The sequence below is a fragment of the Perca fluviatilis genome, chromosome 13 (assembly GCF_010015445.1).
Source record: "Perca fluviatilis chromosome 13, GENO_Pfluv_1.0, whole genome shotgun sequence".
Lineage (NCBI taxonomy): Eukaryota > Metazoa > Chordata > Actinopteri > Perciformes > Percidae > Perca > Perca fluviatilis.
The window spans coordinates 31,137,793-31,151,023 of NC_053124.1; the positions used below are offsets into that span (position 1 = coordinate 31,137,793).

The 13,231-nt window shown below is 42.7% G+C and overlaps 1 protein-coding gene across 1 annotated transcript in view; it reads left to right on the top strand.

The window, feature by feature from the left end:
• si:ch211-264f5.6 (carcinoembryonic antigen-related cell adhesion molecule 5) overlaps positions 1-13,231 on the top strand; it is a 46,302-nt gene that overhangs the window by 18,004 nt on the left and 15,067 nt on the right. Inside the window, exons 7-9 of the mRNA XM_039820534.1 lie at positions 3,737-3,989; positions 5,814-6,068; positions 7,039-7,165. Coding sequence (XP_039676468.1) covers positions 3,737-3,989; positions 5,814-6,068; positions 7,039-7,165 — 635 coding nt within the window. The remainder of the gene's footprint in view (positions 1-3,736; positions 3,990-5,813; positions 6,069-7,038; positions 7,166-13,231) is intronic.

Genomic DNA, 13,231 nt, shown 5'->3' on the forward strand with positions numbered 1-13,231 from the left:
GAGCTGGAAAATCCAAACTCTAGTCAGGCCAATCAAGTGTATAGAGTCGGTGGGCGGGGCTTAACATAATGACGGCAGAGTTGCGACGGTTCCGCGTGAATTCCCTGCTACTTGAAAACAGCGGTCTTTGGAATCGGCTTTGGCCACGACTCTGGAAGACTTGGAGTTCAGCTTTTCTTTGAGAAAAGAACAAAGAACGGCACTGAAGTCATTCTTAAAAAAAGGAAGATGTGTTCGGAGTTTTGCCGACCGGATACGGCAGCGTCATGAACACATGAGAGTAGCTAAGTTTCCATCCACTTGTCAATCGAATTATCTGAAGTTCGGTAAAAAAACTCATGCGAATAAAGCCGGTGGAAGTGTGTTTCCATCCAACGGCTTTAAAGCGAATAAAAACCTGTTGCGTAATGACGTCACATGCTGTTTTGCGATTAAATTGGTATATCGAATTGATTTGAGACATTTTAAGGTGTTTCCGTTCATTTTCGCACTGAATCGCACAACATTCAAGCAAACATTTGCGAACAAAGTTTTGCTAGACAAAAGTAGTTGTTGTTAATATTAGAAGCCTAGAAAGCTATGATGGGCCTTTGGCCGAGGATCTGATCCAGCTCATCAAAAAGGTGGAACTTGCCTTTTATTTTCCCTCCGGCACCGCTGCGAGACAACTCTCTTTTTTGAGACATGTATCGCCGTTTGAGCGCCTTCCATTTACTCCGCAGGACGTCCCACAGCTTGTCGTAACCTTTATTGGTCATTTCCTTTGCGAGTTTGGAAATACTGGGCGGAAATGAACTAAAACTTCTTCTTCTTCATTTTGTGGCAATCGCAATTCATTAATTTATTCGGTAAATAACGTTTCCATCAGCGTTTATTGCATAAGCCATATATATCGATAAAGATAAAATCCGATGAGACCGAACATATTTCCTTTGAGTCGATATTCATGAAATTCAATCGAATTTTACTGTTTCCATAAGGCATTTTTCATTCGATATCACGTAATTCGGATAAAAACGTGTGGATGGAAACATAGCTACTGTCATGACACAGTCATGACAAATGAACCCTAACCCTAACCCCTAACTTGTCATGACAAAAGCCGAATGACACTTACTAAAAGAAGCGTTATGTCATAAACATTTATGACTTGTTCATATTGTTTATGACACGTTCACGACAGTGTCATGTCACTCCTGTGTAGATACCTTCAAGTAAAGTGTAACCAAAACTTCTTTTAAACAGGCAGAAACCTCAGACATCTGCCGCTACCTGTTGGGACACAGAGACACTAATACAGATATACAGAAATATGATTCCTAAAGATTATAGCAGTTGGCATGATGCACACTGGCAATTCTAGCAACAATAAAGATAACGGATCTATGACCAGTACTATTAGGAGCAGCAGTGCGGGGGCGTAGCAGGGCGCCGAGAAGGACCACAGCGGCAGCTGCAAACACTAATTCAGGTGCCGCCGCAATCCGAGCACATTTGCGTGGCGAGAAAGCATAAGGACTCCAGGGGAGAAGAAAACCCGAGGTAAGTAACATTAGAATCAGAATCGGCTTTATTGGCCAGGTTTGCATAAAACAAACAAGGAATTTGACTCCAGTTAATCTTTGCTCTCAAAGTACAACACTCACTTGACAGAAAGGACAGTAAGAAAAAAAATATATAAATATATATATATAAATACTGTTAAGTATACAGTATAACAATACAATAGTATTTACAATTTTACAAGAAATATACAATAACAATTAAAGAGAGGGCAGGACTAGTGCAATATCAGTATAGTCTGAGATTTAAGATTTAGGGTGCATGCATTACATCGTAATTGTCCTTTAACAGCAACAGCTCTGCAGAGATTCACCGATAAGACTAGAAAACTCAAATATAGCTTTAAATGACAGTGACTGTGTACGCTCTTTAAATAATAATCTGTACACAAATGTGATTTTTTTTTTTATGGGGACATTTCATTTCAACAGCTATATATTATAAACATTTCACAGAAGTTCACTTGAACTCCACCAACAGAGAGGCGAGAAAGAAGAAGAAAAAAAACCGGCAGACTGAAACTGTTTCTTATCTCAGCGACAGACCGTTAACATGAACTCCCATTAGTTAAGCTGCACATACAGGCTGCAGTGACCCACAGCAGATGACTCGCGGTTTATTTTTTTAATCTTTTTTTTTTTTTTTTTACCCGTGAGGTGTTGAAACGTTGTGTAACACGCAGAGAATCCAGCGGAGAGTTCAACATGAGCCTCCCTGTGCCGTCTGGAATGACTGCCAAGAAATCTTTTTCTTCTTATTTTGGCGGATGTTGTTTTCCAGTTGGCTGCAGACTTTGTCTGTGTGTGTGTGTGTGTGTGTGTGTGTGTCTCAATGAAAGGACCTCAGGACTACTTTCAATATTAATTCATATATCAGCAATTCGCATGATACGTGAGTCATATTTACTTGCGTAAGGGTACAGGAGTTTGAAATTAAACTTTGAAAATGAACCTCACACACTGTTTAAAAAATATAAAGTATGACATCCAAAATCCGGTGTCGACAAACGTATTGAATGAAAACCCACCACACGGAGGAATGTTTTGTAGCCCAGGCTGCCGCCCACCCTGCAACGCCGCCGCGGCCGGCCAGGGGATCACGGCCCACACTTTGGGAAGCGCTGATATAAATAATACCTATTTCTTTTACAAAATATGACATATTTCTATATGTATGCCAAGCATTTTTTTCGCTACTGCAAAACATTCCTTAAGGATGACTAAAGTTCTGTCTCATCTTCAACATCTCAGAGTTTCTGTTGTTTGTCTAGTTTCAGTTTCTGAATCTGTCGTCGAGTTTTGGCAGATGAAAGAAACACACACACACACACACACACACACACACACACACACACACACACACACACACACACACACACACACACACACACACACACACAGAGAGAGAAACCTGCTGGGTTGGAGTTGGAGGATGGTCTTACATTATGCCCTGAAGAGTTTCTGTGTTTTCTTTCTGGATGACAACAGAGAGGAGGAGGAGGAGGAGGAGGAGGAGGATAAGGAGGAGGAGGAGGAGGAGGAGGAGGAGGAGTTTGCATGAAAAAGCAAACGCCGTGAACATTTTATTTTGGCGACTCAAGCCGTTTGGCCGATCGAAACAGCAACCGAGCCCTTTAATTCTTACAGTCACTTTTGTAATATTGTCTGTACAGTCATGAGCCCTTCTTTCACGTCCTAAGATGTCTTATGTTGATTTCATGTCGATTTGAGAATGGTTTCTCCGATTGGAGCGCTAAGCCCAAGTCGGAGCCACCGCTTCAAATTAACGGTCACCTTTATTTTTAAACTTTAAAGGTGCTGTGTGAGCAGGGAATCTGAAAAAAACGTGAACAACAACTGTCTCCCCCCCCCCTTTTCCACTCCAAAAATATCCCCTCCCCCCCCCCCACAAAAAAAAAAAATTTTTTATTTTTATTATACTCATTTCTTTTTTTTATTTTTTTTAATTTTTTTTTTAATATTTTTTTATATTTTTTCATTTAGTCATCTCCCCCCCTTTCCACCTAAAACAAAAAAAAATGAAAATAGTCAGTTATCAGCAAATTATTCTTTATAAGTCTTTACCTACTATACCTTTAATCACTAAACCCATGAATATTTTTTTTTTTTTTCTTTTTTTTTTTTTTTTTTTTTTTTTTCAGGTGCTAAGGTAGGGCCCGGGCGCTGTCCTCATTGCCGGCAACAGCACTGCCAACCTCAGTTGCCAGGCGGCGAACGGCACCGTGACGGCCATAACCTGGCACAAAGACGGCCAACGCCTGTCTGCCGGCGGCCGCCTGGCGTTCTTCGCCAACATGAGCTCCATGATGATCAGCCCGCTGCAGAAAGAGGACAACGGAGAGTACCGGTGTCAGCTCACCAACCCCATCGACAAAGCCGAAGCCTTCTACAAGATGGTGGTCAACTGTGAGTGTTTGTTCTGCTCGGAGACTTGAAGACGCGGGCAATCACTTTCAACCCATCTACCAATCTATCAACCCATTTATTTAGAATTTGTTTGGTGCATTCCGTTTGTAGCGTTGCTCGTAATCGATAGCTCACACTGTATAGACCAGTGGTGTAGTCTAATGTATTGTAGTGGGTATACTGTACTGTATATAAATATATTGGCCTCTATATTGTGCCAGAATCTGCCTTTGGGGGAGGGGGGGGGGGGTCTGGGTGTCCTCCCCAGGGCTATTTTGAGCATCAAAGAAGAAGAAATTTCGGTGGGAATACCTTTATTTAGCCTATGCCAAGAAGAACAACACAGATGACAATTCAAAATATATCAAAAATATAATGTCATTGGGCCTTTTTAAGTGGGTATATGGAAATCCTGGAGCTTTCTTAGTGGGTATACTGCGTACACCTGCGTATAACGTAGACTACAGCACTGATCTAGACACGTAGCCATCAGTTGTACGACACGTAAATCAGACAAATAGCAATTAAAATCCCTCCAATTCAAAAACGATTGATATAAAAGTTGATATAAAACGTCATCATGTTGAGTCGATTCTGAACCAATCAGCTGTGGGATCAGCTGAGCGCTAGGCGTTTGCCATTGTGCCCTCGGTCTTGCAGTCGGTGTAAAGCAACTGCGCTGCCCAGCGATCGCCGGTGATCGATTTGGCGCAGGCCTGGCTCATCTCGAACAAGCCTAATAGTTCCGACGCCCACGGTAAAAAAAATCATGGTCATGGTCATGAGAACATGGTCTCAATGCACTTTACAATTAAAAGAACACATAATATAAACGCACAGCGATGAAACAATTGGACAGCATTTAAACATTAATAATAAAACAATATAAAGCCAGCAACATGAAAACCGTTGTGAGTGTCGTGATGCTGCAGCGTTTATGGTTTTACGTTGTGAGGCGTTGGGCATTTGTCCTGGCAGTGATTTTAATTTGAAACCACTTTAATTGCCAGAAGTCATTCAGAAGACCATACAAATGCTTCGTATTCAAACATACAGCAATAACCGGATATGTGAATGTAATAAAAAATTGCTAGGTACACATACAAGAAGGAATTGATTCTGAAATGCATGTGTCAAACTGTAGTGGCAGTAAGAGGAATGGCATCCTTCCAAGCCTCGCAATTTAAGACCTTCCTCCACAGCGCTGCGGAGGAGGGTCTGGCTAGTCCACACAGCATTCTGTGATAGGAGAAAAACATGCTCTGGTTTATTGGCATTTTTTTTAAACCAATCACAATCGTCTTGGGCGGCACTAGGTGCCGGACGCAATAACTGCGCCTCTGCAAAATAGCCTCGGGAAGGAATTCGTTTTTGGTGGAACTTGTGTACGTTCAAAAGTAGTTTTAGTCGTGCAACAGAAAACTCAGATTGGACAGATGGTCTAGCTAGATGGATTTACCCTGCAGAGATCTGAGGAGCAGTTAACCATAGTCCTCAGAAATCCACCAGAGTTTAGAACGCCAACACAAAGAAACAGGAAGGTGACGGATATCCAAAAATGAGGGATACCCGGCGAAATTTCCGGCAGCAACAGAGGAGTCCCAGAAATATAAAGTCGTCAATATAGACTACATCCTTTTTCACATTTTGTATGTACAGCACATAGAGCACATGCACCACTCCAGTTGTCAAAATTTTGTTGCCTCCTCAGGGGCGCAACGGGGAGTTAAAGAGGGCATGTGGAGGGAAAGATGTGAGGCAAAGATACTGTGTGAAATGAAAGACCAGATATTAAACCCACTTTTCTTTCTGTTTTGCCTCCAGTCGGTCCTGAAAAAGCGGAGGTGAAAGGTAAAAAGGCCGTTGAGGTGAACAACAAGGTGGACCTCACCTGCTTTGCTGACTCCATCCCCCGTGCCAACTTCACCTGGAAGTTTAACGGCACAGATACCGGTGTCAAAACGAACTATTTTATGATCGAGATGGCTACTGCCAAGGACATCGGAATGTACACATGCGAGGCGAACAACGCCGTCACTGGCATGACCGCCACGTACACCCACAGCCTGAACGTCAAAGGTAAGATCCATGTCTGTCGCCTGGAAACCCTGACTTCATTTCTTAACCACTGCCACCCGCATCAGACGCATATAGTTATTAGCAAGCACAACGTCCTGTTGGCTAATGACTCAAAGAATAGGTGAGATGTGAACTCAGTGATTTACAGAAGTGCATTGACTTTAAAGTGCTCATATTATGCTTTTTGGCCATTTCCCTTTCCTTTATTGTGTTATATATCTTTTTTGTCCTTACAGTCCTGTAATTGTCTCCATCTGTTAAAAGCCCGACTGATGTTGACTCACGCCCTTTCATCTGTCACTTTCCCTTTCGTCTTTTAGTTGTTCTTCGTTTAATTCCCTTCTTTCCTGTGATGGCCCTGCCCCAGTATCAGCCATAACAGATAACAGATAACTTCTAAAATAACATTAAAATACAATAAGGCCTCTATAAGGAAATCTTTTGCTACCTTTTACGTAGCTCAACTGGCTGGACTCGCTGTTAGTCTCGTTTGCTGTTACAGGTCATTTAAGACCATTGTATGAAAAATTATAGAGCTTCCGAAACATTAAAACGTAACATATAGTCACTTTAAATGACACTCCCATCGCTGCACAACCCTACGGGAAAGAGCCCCTATCTTGCTGTTGTCAACGCAGCCTTAATCAGCATTTCTGATCACTTCCATAGAAGTTACTCACCTGCAATCAGATTGAGTTGTATAGTCATGTCCTAACACAAGAAGTCGCCTTTAAACATGGCAGCCGTTTGCACACTACGTATTTTACAATACCTGGGTTTATTTTACAGTACCTGTATTTTACAATACCTGTTTTTGTTGTTTTACAGACATTTTGACAGAATGTCTGTAAATGTCTGAATGACATCCCACTACAGTGGATCGTGGTTTTGAATTTAAAGTGAATTTACATTAGAGCTTTCTTACTCAGCAGGAGATTATAAATCTTTTACATTTTTGTTGTTTTTATAGAAAAAGGAACGTTGCAGGAAGATCACGAAGGTCTCTCAGACGGAGCCATCGCTGGAATCGTCATCGGCGTCCTCGTCGCCCTTGCCGTCGGCATCGGCCTGATCGTGTACTGCAGGCAGAAAGTACCGTAAGTACTCTTGCTTTCTAAACCCCTTGCTTGTTTCCCGGGCACGCGGTCCACGCTGTGACTGGATGACGGGCACGGATCCGGCGCATTCCCAGAACACGACGACAATGCAAGCCGCGGTTTATCCGTGGAGTTTTAACCGCGATCTTGTTCTGGTGTGCAGGGAACCCCCTCCCCTCCTCTAACTGGAGTTAAAGGCTGCAGAACTAGTTTCCATGTACTGTAGGATCTTGACTGAAAAGTGTGTGTTTTTGCAGAACATTTGTTTGACGTTTGGCAATATGTGCATGATTGTCAGACGCTCCCTAATTCCCACTTCGGAAAAAGTGCTTTCAGAAGCTGTTGGGCATCCCATTCATACTGAGGCCTTTACACGTACTAGAAAGTTATGTGTCGTCACACAAAGTTTGTGTTTTTCTTTTGCTACTTTCGTTGTGCTCTGGTCTTCCTGTTTTTATTTTTAGATTATTTATTTACAAAGGTCATAATTAGAGAACACTGCCAGGCTCTAAGGTTGTTCCCTACCTTAGTACATTACGTGGCCAAATGTATGTGGGCACTCAAATATACAGTATATTTCATCCATATGTCATAGTTGAACGTGTCACTTAAAAACCATGGGCAATAATGTGCTGCTATGACAACCTCCACTTTTCTGGGATGGCTTTCCACCCGATTTTTCAGTAGTTTCTTTGCTGCAATTTTCTCCATATCATGCTTCAAAGTTAAAATATCTGTCCGTACAGAATAGATATTGTCGCTTCTGGGAAGAAACCTTGTATCTCCATATTTATTTTTTCATAAATCTATGCTATTGGTCACCCTTTTCATCTGTCTGTGGCTTTTACAACTATTTAAACAGTGACGAGGCGATTTCATTTGACTTTGTCTGGGTAAGAAGCTCAATCAGTTGTTTTAAAATGAGCCTTTTTTCATTTCCTGTTTTGGACATACAAGGTTATCACACGACAGTGGCAATATATATTGTGTGTGTGTGTGTGTGTGTGTGTGTGTGTGTGTGTGTGTGTGTGTGTGTGTGTGTGTGTGTGTGTGTGGGCTTGTTTAACTATATTCGTGGGGTCCAAAAATTGGGAGTCCAGTATGCTTGTGGAGTCCCGACAGCTTTGTGGGGCCAAAATGCTGGACCCCACAAGTTTAAAGGGCTGTTTGAGGGTTAAGACTTGGTTGTAGGATTAGGGTTAGAATTAGGTTATGGTTAGGGTGAGGGTAATTGTTAAGGTTAGGCATTTAGTTGTGATGGTTAAGGTTAGGGTAAGGGGCTAGGGAATGCATTATGTCAATGGCGCGTCCCCACAAAGAGAGTGCCACCAACCTGTGTGTGTGTGTGTGTGTGTGTCTGTGTATGTGTTATCTGACCCTCTTTATTTAAATCTGTAAGTGTGCGTGTCTGTAGCAAATCTGTCGTGTTCTTTGTTTGTGTGTCTGTATGTGTTCATGTCAGCCACTTCATGACCTCGTAGGAAATTGTCTTCATTCCTCTCACGCCTTGGCGTCTTGAAACATGTTCGGCTAATGCGCTCACACGGTTTTACACACACGAGCAAACACACGCACACACTCTGTAGGGGCCGCCACGCCCTTCAACGCTCATATAATCACCATAATTCACAACGTTGCACTTCTCGTCTATGTTTCAGGCTTAAAAGCTGAGGTTTTGAGTATTTATTCTTGACCGCAGCAGCAGCAGCATCATCACTCATGTCATGAGGCTTGTGATGATTTATTTGTCAAAAAAAAAAGAAAACTTTATAAGAATGATAAAATGTATATGATAGTTAAAAATGTATTACTGTGCAGAGCTGCAGACTTAGGATATTTTACTCAGACTGCAGTCACACTTAAGCCACACACTAAATATTTAAGTTTTAAGTTTAAGAAGAAAGCAAAAACATTCATGTTAAGTTTTTAGCTGGAAAAAATCCTGGAACAATACAACTGTGACAGGAAGACCTTTTTTTTATAGCCACATTGCTTGAACCATAGAAAGAAAATGGATAGAAAGGCCATTTTCATTCAAATCAACGTAGCAGAACGGTCAGAACAGCGGCCATTTTTATGTGTACCATTGCCACGGTAACGTATAAACTTCCAATAATAAGCTGACTTCCGGGCCATTCGCGGAGCTGAGGTTTTGCAGTAATGGACAAACAAGCAGCAGACTAGTAATGTTACGAGGCAGAGAGGCGCTAAATGAGTCAACTTAACTTCATGCTTCATCCACACAAAGCACAATGCTATCGCCACGAGTTACGGCTTTATTCGGTTTGTTTTCTGCGAAGGATGTTGCAAGGGGGGTAACGTTAGCAAGCTAACGTTAGCCAACTAACACCGGCTAGCTTGCTTGCTGGTTCCGCCGTGCTTTTATGCTGCAGAATGAGCTGAAAAGCGGGCTTGGTCTAACGTTAGCGGTCCGCTGACCCACTGGCGCTGGGTCTAACGTTAGCGGTCCACTGACCCACTGGCGCTGGGTTTAACGTTAGCGGTCCGCTGACCCACTGGCTCTGGGTTTAACGTTAGCGGTCCGCTGACCCACTGCCGCTGGGTCTAACGTTAGCGGTCCGCTGATCCACTGGCGCTGGGTTTAACGTTAGCACTCCACTGAAACACTGGCGCTGGGTCTAACGTTAGCGTTCCGCTGACCCACTGGCGCTGGGTCTAAAGTTAGCGGTCCGCTGATCCACTGGCGCTGGGTTTAACGTTAGCACTCTGCTGAAACACTGCCGCTGGGTCTAAAGTTAGCGCTCCACTGACACACTGCCGCTGGGTCTAACATTAGCGCTCCGCTGACCCACTGGCGCTGGGTCTAACATTAGCGCTCCACTGACCCACTGCCGCTGGGTCTAACGTTAGCGCTCCGCTGACCCACTGCCACTGGGTCTAACGTTAGCGCTCCGCTGACCCACTGCCACTGGGTCTAACGTTAGTGCTCCGCTGACCCACTGCCGCTGGGTCTAACGTTAGCGGTCCGCTGACCCACTGCCTCTGGGTCTAACATTAGTGGTCCGCTGACCCACTACCACTGGGTCTAACGTTAGCGCTCCGCTGACCCACTGCCGCTGGGTCTAACGTTAGCGGTCCACAGTTTGCATTATTTAGTAAGATAATTTACTTGCATTGTACATTATTACGTAAAGTGCAGGTGCATAGCAGCATAAGCGGATGAAAGTGCTTTTTCTTTTTTTTCTTTGCAAATTGCTTGTGGAAAAAAAAAAAACTGTCCCTGAATCACGAGGAGTGTGTTTTGGCGAACCTACAACACCTCCCAGAGGGCAACAGTTCAAAGAGGTGACGGCCAGGGTGGGTAGAGTCTTTAATGATGTTAGTGGCTCTGCTGAGGTAGCGTGAGGGTTGAAACTGGAAAAAACGCATGTCTCTTTCAAAAACAGTCCAAGACACTCCGTAGGATTTGTGAAAATAAAAATGCCTATATTTAAAGGTACAATATGTAATATTAAAATGTTTAAAAACGACTATGCCAAGCTACCAATACAAATCAAATCAAGAAAACATAATTATGTGGGGGAAACTGCAGCAATTTTTATCAGAATGACACGAATAAACGTTACAAAACGTAACGTGGATAAAACTGTAATGGATAAACCTATCCGTGAACATTATATATGTGATATATTTTGTGACCCTACTCCGCGGCGCTGTGGAGGAAGGTCTGGCAATGCGAGACTAACACTAAATCAATCGTACGCTGTCCTGTTCAACTTCTATCTGTGGACATGTTGCTATAGTGTTTGTATGCACCAAAAAACAGCGTAGTGCGTTGTTATCAACTGGTATCGCTAGCAATGGCTAACCTATCTAGAGCTAGCCCCACAATGAAAAATTGGACTTGGAAACGGCACGCCTTCATCTCAGGTGTGACGCCATTCCCAGCTCCGGCTCCCGAGTTCCGAGGTGAATGGAACGCACTATTAGTCTTCACCTTTTAACCAAACCCGCCCCCACCCCTCCTCCCCCCTACCCCTTCCACTTCCTCTTTAACAAACTCTGCAGTCAGTCAAGCGGGAACTTGGGTCATCAGGTGTCAGGTGTTGTTTAGCTGTCGAGCACCTTTTGGGCCCTCAGGATTGTTGACTCGTCTGTCCCTCTGTCATTCTATCTTTACCGCTGTCATCGACCCTGCGAGCAGGTGTCAACACTGATAACAGGAAGCCTTTGTTCTGCCGTGTTTGCGTTGTTGGTGGAGGTCTAGGTGCCTGTAAGCGCGGTGTCTGTGTGTCTTTGACAGCTTCAGGCGCTGGTTTGGGTTTCATTTTTAGATGTTTATAGTGAATTGAATTCTGAGAGAACCACGGACGTTTGCTTATGGCTGCACAAGAAGACTTTAAATTGGTGGCTGAACGATATAAGGAATAAAGGGATAGATAGATGGGTGGATGGATGGATGGATCGATAGACAGATAGATAGGTAGGTAGATGGATGGATGGATGGATAGATAGGTAGATAGGTAGGTGGATGGATGGATAGATAGATAGATAGATAGATAGATAGATAGATAGGTATATGGATGGATGATGGATAGATAGATAGATAGATAGATGGGTAGGTAGATAGATAGATAGATAGATAGATGGGTAGGTAGATAGATAGATAGATAGATAGATAGATAGATGGGTAGGTAGGTAGGTAGATAGATAGATAGGTAGGTAGGTAGGTAGGTAGGTAGGTAAGTAGGTAGGTAGATGGATGGATGATGGATAGATAGATAGGTAGGTAGGTAGGTAGGTAGGTAGGTAGGTGGATGGATGATGGATGGATAGATAGATAGATAGATGGGTAGGTAGGTAGGTAGGTAGGTAGATAGATAGATAGATAGATAGATAGATGGGTAGGTAGATAGATAGATAGATAGATAGATAGATGGATAAATGGATAATGACTTAATATATATAAAAAGTTATATAAGATATTAGAGTGTGCTTATTTTCTGCTGCTTTCAGTATTCTGCTTTAAAACACCAAATTACTTGTTGAATTTAAATAACCGAAATAAAATCATTTCCAACATTCTTTTATTAATCAACTTGAATTGAACATAAAATGCACCACCAAAATAGAACGACAGGTACACTTTAAAGTGTACTTTTCTACTGATATACTCTTTGAACTAACTCAAAAAATATCAGTCTTTTGGGATTTCGCCATGTGTTTATAGCAAAAGTTGATATCGCGATAACATAAAAAAAAAATACAATACATTATGCAGCCCTTCTTTAAATATAACCTCCATTCATCATTAAGATGTTTCTACGCACGTCTGTGAGATGCCCGGACGGCAGAGACGTGTAAACCAAATGCTCTCAGGGGTGTTGAGACATACGGGATGACAGACGTGTGCATTGTGGATAACCTGTACTGGCAGTGCAGAATTACAGGTGTGGTTTCGGCATTATTATATGTTGCGGCTGTAAGCAGTCCAAACAAAGTGCTGCCGCGACTGACTAAACACTGAGAGATGCACAAACACACCGTGACACGCTCCAGATCGTATTGCAATGTGCACACGTAAAAAAAAAAATACAACTAGCACTGCAGTTACCAAATGTAAAGTTACTTTGTGGGTCGAAATAAGTGCGTTAGTGTGGCGGTCAAAAAGTGATCGCTCCCGGGCTCACCCTCTGTCAAAGCCCAAAAAAAACAGGTGAACAGGTGAAGCAAACACATATGGGTAACACTTTACTTGAAGGTATCTACATAAGAGTGACATGACAGTGTCATGAACACATGACACTGTCATGACAAATGAACTCTAACTCTAACCCTAACCCTAACTTGTCATGACAGTGTCACGTCACTCCTATGTGGATACCTTCAAGTAAAGTGGAACCCAAGTATGTTATTACTTCCGCTCAAACTGCGATGAAAACGCCCACCACCTACAATATAAGTGCACAATATAATAATCAATAAAAAATATAAATGAGACCATGAACAACATACAATATGTGGCGCCTACACAGTGGTTGAAATGGCACAACATGCTGTTAAATCGAAACTATGTGTTGGCTTCTAGCGACGTGTTTTCATTCA